At 45.4% G+C, this 16,776-nt stretch overlaps 1 protein-coding gene and 1 pseudogene across 1 annotated transcript; both read right to left on the bottom strand.

Moving 5' to 3' along the window:
* Window positions 1-478: 478 nt before the first annotated feature.
* On the bottom strand, window positions 479-16,597 carry LOC119383165 (uncharacterized). The gene is made up of 3 exons (XM_037651186.2): window positions 16,394-16,597; window positions 8,904-9,255; window positions 479-4,547 (listed from the first exon to the last, which is right to left on the bottom strand). The coding sequence occupies exons 1-3, from the start codon at window positions 16,408-16,410 to the stop codon at window positions 4,422-4,424; spliced, it is 495 nt and encodes a 164-aa protein (XP_037507114.1). The 5' UTR covers window positions 16,411-16,597; the 3' UTR covers window positions 479-4,421.
* Window positions 16,534-16,776, bottom strand: part of LOC119381662 (tRNA N6-adenosine threonylcarbamoyltransferase, mitochondrial-like) — a 6,201-nt pseudogene continuing 5,958 nt past the window's right edge.

Here is a 16,776-nt window from a genome sequence, read left to right on the forward strand (position 1 = left end):
AGGCCTCAAGGTGTCTCAGTGTTCCCTACTCAAGCAAGCGAGTGCAAATCTACTTTTGCTGTATGAAATGCTATTGGCGTAGTGCACCTGAAACGGGACAAGTAGCACAGAAACACGCACACAGTGCTAATGTGTGTTTACATATTGCTTTTTTGTCCAGTGTTAGATGCACCACACCAAACCTTTTCACGCAACGCAACAAGCTCAATTTTAAGCATGGTCTGCCATTGCTGCTGTGGCCAAGGAAAGAACTCTGGACATAGAGTGTGGACATAGAGCAGCACTAGCCCCAGCTCACAATGTGGCATTGAACACATATACTACCATGAGTGCCAAGAAGGGCATTTTCTCAGCTAGCACTGTGAATGCTGTCTGCATTTTGATGTACATTGTAGCTCTATAACCATGAATGTAATCACCCTGCTTCGCTCTAGGTTTGCCAGAGTAAAAGCACTACTCAGCACAGAACACACTGGGACCGTGTTGAGACACTTTTATTTATTTAAAAAAAAAAAAAACACCCTTCTGCGTCCCTGTTAAGGCAGAAAACAGACTAGTTGGTGATGATGGAATAATGACGGTGGCAGTTTGTGTTACGGGTGCCTACACAACACACAAGTTGTACTTTTGTACAAACTCTCGCAGAAGAACGAAACAATAAAACTCGACAGCACACCATGAGGGCTGGTGGTACTGCAGGTAGGGACTACAGTGCTTAAGCCCAATGAGAAACTGGGAGAAAAGAGATATGCACAATTATACAGTTACATGGCACACGCATACATGCAAGCATACACCTCGTACAGTGATGGCACATTGTATAGCATCAGTTGTTTCTCTAGGGCACAAGGAAAGGCACACAACTTGTCTCTGTACTAAGTGACCTGTTTAGTATTATAAGGAAGCCTCTGCTTGGAATATACAGCATTCCTGTGCACTGACCTGGAGGTACGCCAGCTTACCTTAGTAGCAAGAAAAGGCCACAATTCTCGCAAAAAGCTGTGAAGCTTGCCGTTCATCTTTGGGCAAACGAAAATTTTGAAGAAATCCGTGACAGTGAAGTCGCGCGTGTTGCCATGGAGGCCTGGCATGAAGATCTTTATGCCCTGAACTGTAGGCCGATCGAATGAGCAAATTTTGTGCAGAGGCAGCAACATTGTGGCGCATTTTGTTTAATATCGTGCTTGGATGCACAACTGCTTTATCCACAATATACGGTTGGCACGGTATGTTTACGGACAGCAGGATCCATGAAAAATCTGTTTTAGTAGCCTAGTTTTCCCAATTTTTTCCAAGTGTGCAAACTGTCTTATTAACGCCTTTAGGTGTAAAGCACGAAACACTGGACCGAGGAAAACAGAGACGCCGTTCTGCGTGTATGTTTTCTTTACGTTGGTTCCATGTCTTTGAGCTACATACCTACAGATGTCACCTCGCCAATTTGCTCAAATTCACACTTTTGTTGAGAACATACTGCTATACGTGGTAGACAGCTCCGTATCCTGTGCTCCGTAAACGTTTTGACATCGTTTGTAAGCTTCTGCAGTAACGCCACACCACAAAATGAAAATTTCTCATTGGGAGAGACGGAAGCACATTATGTTACAAGATGGCGCAATGCCTGCCATGGAGATTTAATGGACTAAGGAGCATTTTTGAGCTCTGGGCGACTGACACTACTACCACTCCTCTCACTGTGTACTTTTCGCATAGTATCGCAGCTTAAGCTAAGTAAATCTGGTTCACTTTGGGATCAAACTGTCAAAAATTGCATCTAGCCATGGTGTTGAACAAAATGCACCACAGAGCGCCTCGTCTGTGACAAAAACTCATGCACACAATTAGCAGTGATTCAGCCGAAAAAGACATTTACGTCCGGTTGCCTTGTCGATGTGCATCCTTAAATTATGTCGCTTCGAATGCTTTTTGCAACACCTTGTCCTGTAGGCCACAGCAATTTTTGAAAAAGTTACTAAACCCTGGCCACCCTGTCACGAAGCTTTGGGCTAAGTTCAACGTCTTCTCGCTGAGACAGTTGAATATTATTACGCATCTTTGGAAGGAAGCCACGGGACAATAGGGTAGAGTTTACAAAAGTGAAAAAATGTCGCCGCTGTTCGTCCTTGCGATAGAAAGTCGCAACACAGTTATAAACTACTTCTTATCGTGGCAGAACTATCTGCTTATAAGCGGCATGTCTTTTTTGTTTAAATTGCTGAAATGCTTTTGTGCTTAGTGAAGGAACCAGAACATATCTTCGAATTGATCCTCACAGTGCAGCTAGGGCTTTTGAAGTGTGCACAAGCTCACAAATCTAATAGTAAAAAAAAATCTTTAGGGATCTCACTTTTATCAGTACGAACAGTTAGCAATTAATAACGCAAACCCTCACTTTGCACTCGGAATGACAATCTACAAAACAACAGTCATGCTGCAGTTCTCTTAGTAGCGCTTGAAACACGTGAGCAATTTGCGGGCTACACAATCGGACTGCTTAGAAACAACGAAAACCCCCACACAACAATTCAAGGATAACTGATGCTTTTCTTAAGTCTTAAAGTACTTGCCTGCAGTGCTAAACATCAAATGTCATTAAATATACAAATGTTTCGTAAGTATCGTGGCACCGTATCTGCAGTGAAAATTACAAAAAAAAGAGACTTACTTCTCATCACATGCGCAGCCATCTTTCATAGCTGCCTTGGAAGCAACCCAACGATTTACATGCGCCACTCAAAAGAGGTTGTTATCACATTGTATGACATGCTGGTGTCTGCTGACAAATGCCAGTGACATGACCCAACTTTGTGGTGCCGAGTGCAATTTTAGCGCTGAAATTGAAGGCAAATGCTTTTGCTTGCTTTGCATAAAGATGAATACACTGTGAGCATAGAATAGACCGAAACTGCTTAGTAGGCAGGTTGGACGACACTGCCCTAAAGCCAATAAATCCTACTAGAGTACATATGAGTGGTTGCTTTAAGCAGCCAATGTCGGCATGGTGAAACAAGCAAGCGACTTCAATTCTGCGAAATTTATCTGCAGTGAGTATTCCGTGTTAAGTTTTAAGCTGAACGACCATGCACAACGCAGCCAGTGGCCCAATAAATAGGAATGACGAGCGCATGGTATGAAAAGAAACAATGTCAGTGAGAATCGGGAACTAAAGCAGAAATGCTCGACCTAGAACAGCACCTGCTATCGATAACATATGCTGAATTGTAAAATCTGCGCATTGAGGGGTATACGCCCAGGACAGCAGACGCGTAATCATATGCTCCGGGCTTCTCAAACAGCTACAGAGCGATTTTCACCGCAAGAGACCTTGTGGAAGTAAATGGTATTAAAAAAGAAAAACAAATAAGGGAACAGATGGGAAACCCTTCCTGCAGTGACAGCAAGGGGTTTTCAGTCAGATGGGGGCATGTAACAATCATTTCAACATTTTTAAAGGAAACAGGAGAATCTAAAAAAAATATTTGACAAAATTTACAATTCAGTCTTTACTGGTCTGAATAGAATACACACACAGTGGCCCACTGCTTATCGTTCACGAGTTAGGCATGTGTACTGTGTAAAAGATTTTCATAAGATGTATGCGGGGAGCGTAAAAGGCATGAAATACTGTGTGAAGGGTATGAAAACTGGCTTTGGGTGATCCCGAAAAAGCGCAAAAAATAAGTCAGTGACAACGGCTGGCCCAACAGACGAGTCGCCCAACATTGGCGAGATAGGCTTCACAAATGGCCTCATGTGTGGACGAGAAACAATAATAATTTTAGCAGTCAAGATTCCGTCCACGAAAATCATTTTAAGAGCACGCGCTCAGTGCTGCAGTACAAGCACACGCACTGGCAAGTTTCTTCGTTGTCACGGAGCTAATTTTCACCACTCTTTCGTTGCCCTAAGAAAACGGCCACCCCGGGTTCACTGTGCTTCGAATTGCCAAAGGCACGGCAGCACCGTACGTACGATGGGATCCCTCCACAGTATTTCACTATGAGATATGCAAAGCAAGCCTTTCTGTTGAGCCTGCGACACAACACTGGCATTTTCCCCAGTCTCTTTTTTTCTTTGCTGATAGCAACAGGAGGCCGGCGACACAAGTCAAACCAACACACCACGATTGTAGCGTCCACTGCAACATCACTACAGATAAGTCTTGCAGGCACTTTTTAGATGGAGCGTGGAGAGGTGCCAGGACTCTGGCAGCACTGATGTTCGCATCTGCGCGGCTAATAACTGTCCGCGGCAGAAGCGAGACGGACATGATGACAACGTTGCACAAGGATGTCTGCCGTACAACAGCATTGCTGCACTCTCCCTCGTGCGAATGTTTCGTCCCGCGGCACAACACGGCAAGTTTGTCCCGTTCATGGCGACGATATGAGGCACGGCGCGCGGCACCGGCTGTAGCGAACTCAGTCCTTGCTGTCGGACCCCGACTCGGAGTCATCGTCGTCGTCGCTGCTGTCAGAGCTGCTGTCGCTATCACTCTCGCTGCTGTCGTCGTCATCGTCGTCTTCGTGGTTCGCGTTGGGCTCGGTCTGAAGTGAGAGACGAAGTAAACTTATATGAACATCTAAGACAGCAATATATATATATATATATATATATATATATATATATAGGAGAAACAAATGTAGGCATACAGATGACTGTACTGAAAAAAAAAAAAAAGTATTGTGCACTGAATATATTTAAATGTGGAGTGACAGTAAACGAAGCAACGTGAAGAATTACAGTATTTGAGATGAGAGTTGGGCTAGTTGGTGCAAACTGACTTCAGACATAACTAATCGGCACATAAAAGAACAATGCACAAAGTGAAGACAACAAACAGGACGTGGCGCATTAGTGCCATGTCCTGCCTATTGTCTTGACCTTGTCCACAGTCCTTTTATGTGCTAACTAGTTATTTCTGAAGTCAAGAATTACAGTATTTATTTGACACTTTCAACAATCCATTTAAAACTAGGAGATGGCCCAGCTGCAGAGTTCGTAAACGACACATGTGACAAGAATGACACGACGAATGCCAAAACTTCCGGTCACGTCAAGAACGCTTCTTGAAGCACATCTCGGCCAAGCGCTGTGCAGTGGCACCACGCTGTTGTCAAAAGTTTCATACATTTCCAAGAGCACCGCTGGCACCTTCATCCGACAGCCACTTTGATGATCTTTCCCACCAATCAGAGCACGTTTTGCAACTGCACGAGGTTGGCAATGAAGGTTCTCTCAGTAAACCCAACGGCGAAAGAAATACCCCACCATCCTTCGATGCCCTAGAGACAAAGATGGAAAATGTGCTGCAAAGATCGTGAAGTCCATCAATAAACAGACATTTAGCACCTCTGCCTCACAAAAACCAGGAAATTCCTCACCATATAGCACATGCAGTGAATCTGTTGCTGGTCTCTAGTGTTTCTCGTTTTTTTTTTCTTGGTACTCAAAGTATGACACTGTAATGAGCATTTCTTTTTTTTTTCTGTGTTCATTTCAAAGGTACTTATCTTTTAAATGTTTATTCTGAATTTCTGTCAATCATTGTCGGCCTTTTTCATGTCCACCGCAAGACGAAGGCCTGTATTGATCTCCACTTCACACCATTTTGTGTGAGCCGATTCCATTTTATGGTTGTGAACTTCTTAATTTCATCAGTCCATCCAACTCTCTGCTGTTCTCGGCTGTATTTTCCATCTCTCAGCGTCCATTCCGTTAGATTACTCCAACTGACCACCAGTTACCTGTCCTACACATTACGTGGCTGGCCCAGGTACATTTCTTTCGCTTATTGTCAGCCAGAATATCAGCCACCCATTTTGTCGTCTGACCACTTCTGCTGTCTTCGATGTCTTAATGTTATGCCTATAATTTCCCGTTCCATTGCACGCTGTGTGGTCGTTAACTTTTTCTCACCTTTCTCTGTTATCCACATTTTGGCCCCGTATGCAAGAACTGGCTGTATGCAATGATTGTGTGCATTTCACTTTAGGGCAAGCGGCAGATTGCCACCGATTACTTCAGAATGCCTGCCATATGCGCTCCGGCACATCCTTATTCTTTGTTGAATTACTTTTGATGACCTGGCTCCACCAATAGTACCTGACATACGTATACAAACTCTTGTACAGACTCTAAAGCTTCACAATTTTACTGTTGTGAACAATTTTGTACATATATTAGGTGTTTTTAGTTTTTTACACAATGAAATATTTGCTTTGCAGCATATTTTTTCAAAACAGCATTTTGTTGCGTTCAATTCGGAGTGCTGCAATTATATATGCTAGGATAATTGCAGTAATAAAAATGTTCTTCCGAGATTATAGAAAACGATTGCTTTTTCACGCTAACGAAAGAGTTAAGCTTCAATGCCTCATCTTACACCTCCCAGTTCGTCTGTACCATGATCACTTTTTTTTTTTTCACATAAGGACAACAGCCGTGCTACCGTGATTGATATGGTGTGGCTGACAATGTGCTGTGCTACAAAAGACCTTAAGCCTTTTCAAAAAGTTCAGGAACTGATCTATACATACATCTGGCTTCACAAAAGTAATGCCTCATAGATTTATCTGGTATATGATATCCGATAACGTAGGTGTCGGTGGCAGGTGTACAGTAAAGCCTTGACATAGTGAACCTCAATTTAACAAAGTTCTAATGTTTTTTTTTTATATCCCCATCTAAGGCCCATTGCAAAACCTTGCCTTTCTTTTGTGATTTAACGAGGTCATCTTACACTACACTGACGAAAAAAGTTTTGTGCTTCAGTGTAAACCTAAATTACCTCCAAAATTATGACCGGCATAAAAAGAAGGCAGCTGTTGCTGAAAGGTATGGGAAACAATAAACAGTGTCAAGTGTGCATACTGCGTTGTTCCGGCTGAACTTCAAGCTCCGCAGGGAAACAAAAAGCAATGTGTTCATGCCCTTGGAGAGTCTTTTGCGCTCATGGGAGTCAACAAACAGAGAGACTGTGGCCAACCACTTCAGGGAGGCAGGATTCAAGGAGCACATTTATTTGAATGAAGTAAGGTGTGAAGTAACTGATGGAAACGAAAGTATGGCGTCCACCAAGGATGTCACTGACTAGTGGTAGCTGTTCTGCGATGAGGGTGGTGCTCCCAGTGATGTGACGCTCGAGGACTCTGTCTTCAGTGATGATTGCGCTGTAGCCGGACGGTGAAGCAACAATCCAGAGTGTCGCAGACACAGGCATCGAGGACGACAACTGTGATCAAGAACTCCGGGTGGCAAGCAGCACTGCTACACCGAAACCGATGCGCTGGATCTCCCATGCATGAATGCAGGTGTGCACTCGCATGAGGAGGCATTGGTAGCATTCTCAATCTACGGGCGCATCATAACCCCAACGCTTATTAACAAGCGGAAGATGAAGCTGACAGAGTTCTTCACTGCACCTGAATTGGATAAAATTGCTGCGCGTTAAGGTCAAATAGAAATTCAAGCGCCGTCATCATTGCATTCATGGGCCACTATATTGCATTCCTAAGCATGGTATCTAAGTCTCACTGATCTATCGAGATAACACTGTTAAGTTTTCTTTGTGGATAAATGCATTTATGCATGTTTGCTATCGGGCATTATGCTCTTTACACACGTAAGGACAGCCAGTGCCCTTGGAGGTGCCATTATACAGTGAAACCTCGTTATTACGTACCTGATGGGAATGCGGCGTAACTACGTACTAAACTGTAGTACGCATTAACCAGCAAGTACAAATATGCATCTCTTGACGTGCGCCATCGCCACGAATAAAATACAGTACCAGAGCAGATATTGCCTCAAGTACTCACCACAACGCTTTTTTTTTTTTTCCAAAGTGCAGGAAAGATCCTGGCTCTCTTGCACGACAGTCCGATAGCGCGTGGTGGAGATGCCAAGGAGAATCTCAGAACTACTGCAGGGTCCGCGATACGCAGCAGCTGACAGAGTGAGAGCGGACAGTATCGGCTCGCCGTAATACATGTGTAGACGTCTGCATCGTGATCTGCCACTAAGCGAAAACTGACACGGTTTCAATGAAACACGGCACAGCCACCTGGAGCCGATCGTCCCAGGCGGCCACCATCACGCCTTCATTCTTTCCCGATGCTTAACTGCAAAGGTATCGCCGCAATTGCGCAGAAGTCGGTATCATTGATCGATCGATCTCTGTGATTCTAGAAAAGATAGAAGATCTTTTGTGGCACATTTTGTCGTCGGCAAGTTCGGCGGTGCTGTAAACATTGATGGCACAAAAAGTTATCGCGGTACGCGCTGGTAAGCATAGGATGACCCACTATGACTTAAGCAGTCGGTGAATGCATTAATATCTATGAGACTCGGTCGGAAATTCATCGCAACTACGTTTTAACCGTTAGTATGTTTAAAGCGGGTGAAATTAACGAGGTCTGACTGTATCCAGAGTTTAACAGTTATTTTCCTCACATGTGGTCCACGAAGTGCCATCTGCCACGCGTGTTCTTATCTTTATTTGCACTGCTGAAACACACACACCTCGACTTAATGAAACTCGCTAGTTAATTAACAAAGGTTGTGGCTACAAGTAGGACTGTGTTGTATAAAGGTTTCGACTCACAGATGACCATCACAGATGACCCTGGAAGTGGCAGTAGTGCAGCTGGCAAAATGGTGAGGTCGCCAAAGCTAAGTGCTAAACCTATGTTATGTCTACCCAGTGACTTGGGCCAACCACTGACAACGAAAAATTCCAAGCCAGCCACTGCATGTGGTCCCTGATGTACTTTTAAGGAACCGTAAATATGCTACTCGAGGTATGAACACACAACGTGGTCCTAAGATTCTGAACTCCACAGCCGTTAACTATGTACTACCACAAAGGAAGGTGCCTGCTTGGCAGTAGGAGCTGGGCTTACCTTAACCATCACAGGTGGCGCAGCCAAACTCGGTGCTTCTTCTTTCTTCACGACGGGTGTCTGCAGCTTCTTGGAGGGTGGGACTTGCGGCTTGGGCACTGCTGCTGGCAACGTTGGGGCAGTCGGCTCGTCCGACTCGTCGCTGCTGGAGGAGTCTGAGGAGCCCGATTCAGACTCTTCCTCTTCTTCCTCCTCATCTGAGCTCGAATCCGAGTCTTCATCGTCGGACTTGGCCTTTTCCTCAGGTGCCCTCTTCTTCCTCACCGTCCTCCTCCTCTTCTTCCTCGTCATCATCTTCGTCTTCATCGGAGGACTCATCTGAGCTGCTCTCTTCCGATGACGCATCCTCTTCCTAGAAAATGGAAGACAAGGAGAATGCACAGCATTATGCAACAGACCAAGATTGGTATGAGGAATGGGAGTCTTCAATTCGTAGTCCCAGACTGCCTAGGCCTGCCCAAGGTATTGTGCCTTTAGCCAACGAGCATTGCAAACAGATCTTGAGCAGTTCCTCGGCAGTCTGAAACTAAGAATCAAGGACACCCGGGATTAGTAACTTGAACCAGTGTAGAGCTATCTCAAGTTAGTGCAAGTGTTCTTTGCAGGCCCCTGACTTAAAATGTCATGGTCTTGTTGATGCACAGACACGCTGAATGTCTCAGACAGAAAAAAACTTTCCGATCACCTTGGAATTCTGAATTAACGAAAGTCTACTGTAGTGCAGTCTGCGCAGGGTGTCTACCGAGTTGACTTTTCTGGATTCCCTGAGTTTTCCAGGTTTTCCCTGAGTGCTTTTGCTAAAATTCCCTGAGTGAAGCAGAACTTTGTTTTATGTCAAAATGGGTAGAGACCATATCGCTCAGTGATGTCACTCTCTAATACGCACGTTAGAAAATAAAAACGACTTAGGTAATCCCATTTGAATAGTACATAGAACAGTTAAACCTCAATATAGCGAAGTTGGTAAAAGCGGCAACTTACTTCGTTATATCGAAACTTCATTAACCTGAAATTCGACTTTTCATGCAAGGAATAGTTGCTGAAGGATTAATCTTAAACTGAAAATGCCACAAGAATGCTCAACTAACATGGCAACATGAAAAAACTTTTTTTTATTTTTTGCATGAAAAAAAATTAATTCTGTTGAGCCTGAGGTGCAGCAATCACAGTTAGATGCCTTGCCAGAGTTTCACATGTAAATACGAAACAAATGCGGGTTTAATGCACTGTGGAATTGCGCTTGTTCTGCTGCTGCGGGTTGTCAAATCCTCGCGAGTTTCCCAGAGCAATGCAACGCCTTTGCTACCATGTTGCCCAGCCGAACCATTTGCTCTCCACGAACGCAAAACATCGAAAACCATCCCACGTTAGAAAAAAAGAGTCAGTTTCACCGCGAGAGCAAAATAGTAAATCCGACAGCAACAAAGAGGAATTTTATATGAATATAGGCTAGCAGCTCGCTCCTTCAGGAAACGCAGCCGCTGCACTAAGAGAAGTACCCTATCTATGGCTCAGGGGCGGATTCAGATACCTAATGGGGGAGGGGGGGGGTACAAAGGCTGAAGCCCCCGCTCAGCAGTGCATTTTGGTGGGTCACGCATATTTACAACAGCCCAGATGGGATTATGGCGGTGCCTAAGAAGCCTTCGTTGTAAATGTGCATAGGGAAGCAGAAAAAGGTAGAGCGATGAGAGGTAGAGAGCAGGGACAAGATTCTCTTTACCCCTTAGAATAACAGAGAGCTGAGCTAGTTGGTAAGTATTCATTCTAAAAAGACGGCGTTTGTGGTGTCCTGACTTCTTTCTTGTGTCCGTGTTTGCTCGGCGTTTGTGGTGTCCTGACTTCTTTCTTGTGTCCGTGTTTGCTCGGCGTTTGTGGTGTCCTGACTTCTTTCTTGTGTCCGTGTTTGCACGCCCTGTCTTTTTAGAATGAACTCTTTACCCCTTTTGGGCAGTGGCAAGCAAAGCGACCTGAAAAAGGCGGCAAACTTAACAGGCAGCATGACAAAAAAAGGTGGACGACAGGCACTGAAGGGAGGGGGCTAGGGCTGGCTTGGGGGGGGGGGGGGGGGGGGGGGGGGCGATCGCTGCTACGCCCCCCCCACCCTTTGGATCCACCACTGCTATGGCTTCAACGGAAGTTTTGAAATTAGATCACAACACCTACAAAGGTATGAGCCGTCTGCTGATCCCCACTAAAGATACCGCGGCGCACGCGACCACGCCCGCTGGTACAAAGTACGCACTTCCTGTCGGACTCACGCAGCCCCCCCCCCCCCACCTCCCCAGCCCGCCGGCTCCTATCTCCATGTGCCCATCGCGCGAACGAGACGGTCGGCTCGTTTCATCTCTGCTTAAGCCCCGTTCGTCGGCAGCGCTCGTGCGCTTTCACTCGCGCGCGGAGCATACGACGCGCGGGGTGATGTAATCGCGATTTCGACTTGATAAGGAAGATCATGGCGAAGGCAAAAAATTCGCGTCGGAGTGTCTATATAATTGCTATCGCAAAAAAAAGCAAAAATAGCCGCGGGCTAAGATCGCATGAAAACACGGCAACAGCCTGAATTACGGCACATCCGATTATGGTGGAAACGTTACTGCTTTCCGACATCGCGCGCCGAATCGAGCAAGTCGCGAATTTCGGTCGCCACTATGCCGTGGCTCTGAAAAGTTTTGTAATTCGGCTTTGTAGCAAACATCCACGTGGTGTGGCTGGTAATTGCGAGCTGCAGCCCCCCAAAATATCGGTCGACTGCCTATAAAACTTGTTTCAGCAGTGCCCTCATCAGGAAAACAGGAAAGAAAAAAGCCTTCACTTGCTGTGAATGGCCCGTTAGTTACTCTAGCTCTCGCCTGGAAATTTATTCTATTCTTCACGGAGTCCTAAATAGCATCCTTGAAGCTCGGGATCAGAGCGAGTGAGCTCTCCGATAACAGCCAACAAGCGTCGTCGTTTTTCTCGCCGATCGGGATGGCTTGCCAGATACCGGCCTTGTCGAAGACATCCGCTTCCTGAACGATCGCGATCGCTTGCAAGATAACTAAAGCTCGTTACATCTACTGCTACCGCTTCTACAACTAATCATGCTTGTTACTTGACACGCGGCGATAACAAAAACACCATATCGGGCGCCCAGATGAAAATGGCACGCGAACTTCCAGCTGGAAAGAGACGTTCCAGCTGGATTTCGAGCTGCGGAATTATCTTTTCCAGTTGGAAAATTTCCATTGCCAGCTGGAAATAACTGGAAATGGCAGTTTCCAGCTGGAAACAATCTCCACCCTAGGCGGTTTTCCAGCTGGAAACAACTGGAAATTGCTTTTCCAGCTGGAAACAAAATCCAGCTGAGGCAGTTTTCTAGCTGGAAGTAGTTGCTGCTGCTGGAAAGAACAGGAAATAGGATTTTCCAGCTGGAAATTGAACCCACCTAAATTTATAATAATTTCAGGGGTTTCACTTCCCAGAACCGACATGATTATGAGACCCATTGCAGTGGAGGGCTCCCGAAATTTCGAATACATGGGATTCTTTAACGCGCACCGACATCGCATAATACGCGGACCTCTAGCATTGCGCCTCCATCGAAATGTGACCGTCGCGGCAGGATCGAACCCACGTCCTTCTGGTCAGGAGCTGAACACTAACCACCGTACCACTGCGGCTGCCCCACCTCAATTCTTTTCACCTCAAGCTTTTGGGAAAACACCATGGAAATAACATATACAAAACGAGCACTTTTCAGCTTAGAGTGGTTGGCTCCAGTGGGAGAGTTCACCTTGCACTTTGAAACCTTTGGTGTTTTGCCGCGCTAGCGCACAGCACGCGCGAGAAAGAATACAGAACTACACCGCGTAGTCACAGAACACCCTGACAACATTGCGCGATACGATGTGTCGTGGTTCATGGTTCCCGCATGCCACGCATTAGCTGGATTCTCTCCCACTTCACCGCTCCGAAGGCGATGACAGCATCGAGGTGCGCCACTTCCCCGCAGCCGCAACGGCCGTTTGATTTGAAAAATGCGTTCACAAAATATCGAGCCAGCGCTACCGCGACTTTCGTTGCCATAAAGTTACTGTGGATTTTCCCTGATGGGAGCAGAATTTCCCTGAGTTTTCCCTGAGAATTTCCAGACTACCCAAAATCCCTGAGAATTCCCGGTTTTCCCGGTCGGTAGACACCCTGCTGCGTCTTCAGATGGTATCATTACATTGTGTACTGCAGACATTCCGATCAAAAACAGTGTTTTCACCATAATGGTGACAATCATACCTTGGCAAGAGCATTGAAAAGCTTTGAGTGATGCTTGTACAGACTCTTGTGGTCTAAAATGGTAAGTAATGCCTTACCGTTTTACATGAGTAAAACGGTAACATGAGTATTATTAAACATGAGTATTATTAAATGAAATTCACTGCAGAATGCCACCCTTTGTAAAAATTTGAATGCGAACAAGTCAGTGCTTTACAAAGACACGTGAAGAATTGTGTACAACCTTATATTCTTATTTATGTAACAGCCAACGTTCTACAGTACACACTCGTTAAACAGAACCTGAAGGAAGCAGGAAAATATGTTCCATCAGGGGTGGAAGCGGGCTTTAGTCTTATGGAGCAGCTCACGGAGCAGTGATAATGCTGTTTTGGAGGAGCTTTGGAGCGGTAAAAGGGGAGTTTTGGAGCAGCTTTGGAGCACCAAAAGGTGTGTTTTGGAGCGATGCAATTTAGTGTTGGGGCACATTTCTAGGGTAAAACGTCATTGTTAATTGAAATTTATATTTCTGGTAAACACAAAAAATTCAAATGGTTTTTACTAAACATATTGATGAACCGACCATACTTCCACAAATTAATATGTTTCCATTTTAAAGCATCACAGCTTGCGCAGCAGTAACTAAGATAAAACAAGAGATAAGCGATGCTTTGGATAGCTACACTCAACTACCGTAAAATTTCGAGCAAGCGCCGTTTCAAATTTCACTCGCAGCCCCCCCCCCCCTCCCCCGGCCTTTTCTTCATACCCAATTATGTTGCGTCAATGCAACAGTAGCCTCGAATCCCATCCAATCCTGCTTAGCAGCCTAATCTCTAAGCACCTACGGGTAGGGGTGTGCGAATATTCGAAATTTCGAATATTTTTCGAATAGTGTTTCCTATTCGATTCGATTCGCACTGAAATTTTACTATTCGAACTATTCGAACTTCCCAAAGACAAATGCAGTCAACGTCCGGTTGAAAGTGACCCCTTCAGATTTTTAATATGCTTCATCTCATTACACTCTCGTATTGCGGCAAAGCTGCCTTTCAAGCTCCGTTACGGTCGAACTTTGCCAAGAGACAAAGTCCGGTTGGAAGTGGTCCCTAGATTTTCAATATGCTTCACCTCCTCACACCCCCGTATTGCGGCAAAGCTGCCTTTCAAGGTCCGTTACGGTCGAACTTAGCCGAGAGACAGTCAACGTCCGTTTGGAAGTGGTCCCTAGATTTTCAATATGCTTCACCTCAAGACACCCCCGTATTGCGGCAAAGCTGCCTTTCAAGCTCCGCTACGGTCGCAAATGTATTAACTCAAGAAAACGCTGGTTCCAATATGGAGATGAAAGATGTGGCAGAGTTGGGGGCTCAATTAATGCTGTTTTGGACCTGACATTTGGGCAGGAAGTCTGAAAAATCGGACGCCGAAGCTTTTTAGCATCCAAAATTTCAGATGTTCTTATATATCGACGTCTACGAGGCAGATTTGGAACTCCGGACTTGAAGGGAGCACACCCTTGTCTGCCACATCAGTTGGCCTTCCCCAGAAGTTGAAAGAGAAGGAGAGGCTGAGGAAATGGCATCTCTGCCTATCACGTGTAAAGTGTTGTCGGCAACACTTTGGTTGCACCAAATCATGTACATAAATACAATTCGGCCTCTATATTACCTCATTCTTGATAAGAAAGACGACTATGAAATATGACCCCACCAGCGCTTCATCAACCTAGCGAAAAGAAACACTTTCATGTTGCTATCTCACAAGAACATACTTGGTGATTCACTGCAACTTTTTCTGTAATTTCACTTCGAATTATTCGAAAAATGTTTGAGAAATATTCGAAAATTATTCGAAATTATTCGATTCGCACTCAATCTTTATTATTCGAATTCGCTTCGCACCCAAAATTTTGCTATTCGCACACCTCTACCTACGGGTGAAATTTGTTATAAAAATTTGATTCTTTGTTCTCCCGAATAATGATCGCACCCCATATTTAGCGCAAGTCACCCATGGCGATTTTCAGGGTCCCGTGTGCAAAAGCATGGCCTTCGAGATCTGTATTCCAAGATCGTAACTATGACGATGTAGTCAGCTGATATAAAGTCTTCAAGACCGGTGTTTGTTGCTTAGCGTTGCTGCGTTGGCACATCATCGGAGGTGCATCCATGTCATGCTTCCCGCAGTTTGATCGCGTTGCCATTGCATTTGTTGTGCTTGAGCCTTGAGGGCCGTTGTTATGCGTCGTGCCACGAAGGAGAGGGGAAGTCTCGTGTGGAAGTCCGCATGCATCTTTTTTTTTCTTTTTCGGAGCAAAATGTTTCGCCGCCATTTTGAATTTACGTGCCGTTCCGGGAATCCGCCCCCCGAGTCCCTCCACTTTGCCGGTATTTTGGCTAGTTGGGCGGTGGGGGGGTTGCTCACACTAATGAAAAACGTTCATGTTTTGCAGCTGACATCAACAACAACTGAAGAAAGAGAAGGTTTAAGCTAATAAAGATTACCTTTATTCTAAACACAATGAGACTCGACAAAAATAACTTCCCATGAAACACAAAACCTCTTTAAAACGTTTAAAACCTCTATAAACCTCTATAAAATGTTTTATGAAGGTTCCGTGCTTCGTGGGTTTAAAAAGGTAATGCTCCCGTTCTTAAAGCCCCACAGCCGAGGTGAGAATTAACCCAGAGGAAAATAGAGATAAGCAATGCACTGCGTAGCTAAACCAAACTACACTTCCAAGGATTCTTTTTTTATGTTCATATTAAAGAAACACCAGCTGAAATGTACAAATGTGAAGACGAGAGAACTGAAATCTCAAAATTCCGTCACCGCCGGTGTGACAATGGTAAAATGACTGAGCAGCTACTTTCTAGCTCTCTCCTGCCTTTACCGTTCACTAGCTTATTCGTGCCGTAACGAATGTCACGGAGAGCGCGCCAGGTTGCTATGAGCTCGCTCGGGCGCTTCACGCCAAGGATGAGAGTGGCACATGAAGGCACCAAAGGCCGCCTGGGAGCAGTTTTGGCGCAATAATGCGTTTTGGAGCAGATTGGCGCAGCAGAAGCGGATTGCCGCAGCACTTGCACCCCTGTCCATTTAACAGGAGTTCTGTTTAATGAGAGATGAACAGAGGTGCAGAATACAAGTATGGAACCAATCATATCAGAGGCAGTTGTTCCATTTAAGAGATTTCCGTTTACTGTGAGTCTACTGCATTTGCATGCCACACCTACCTTGACTTTGGCGTCATCAGCGGCGGCGGCAGCCTTACGCCTCTTCTCTTTGCGGGTGGCAGCTGCCTTGATTGCTCCACCCTTGCGCTTGGCCTTCATCCTGGCTCGCCGTGCCTCATATTCCAGCCGATCCTCCGCACTCAAACCCTGTGCACCACCCACGAAGAGAAGTAATGCAAGTTATTGTCAACGCACCATAACCAGGGCTGCACGTGTGCTTTTTAGAGACACTGTAGTTGTGGGTGTTCTTTACCATACACTCAAATTTAACGACGTCAGTGTTATTACACTCAGAGCCAATGGTGTGCGACAACTGTAAGTGTGGTAGTGAAATACAATGGGGTTGCCGACAGCAGCATTTCGACCTCTACGGCAGTGAGAAT

This window comes from Rhipicephalus sanguineus, chromosome 2 (assembly GCF_013339695.2).
Source record: "Rhipicephalus sanguineus isolate Rsan-2018 chromosome 2, BIME_Rsan_1.4, whole genome shotgun sequence".
In the NCBI taxonomy this organism is placed as follows: Eukaryota; Metazoa; Arthropoda; class Arachnida; order Ixodida; family Ixodidae; genus Rhipicephalus; species Rhipicephalus sanguineus.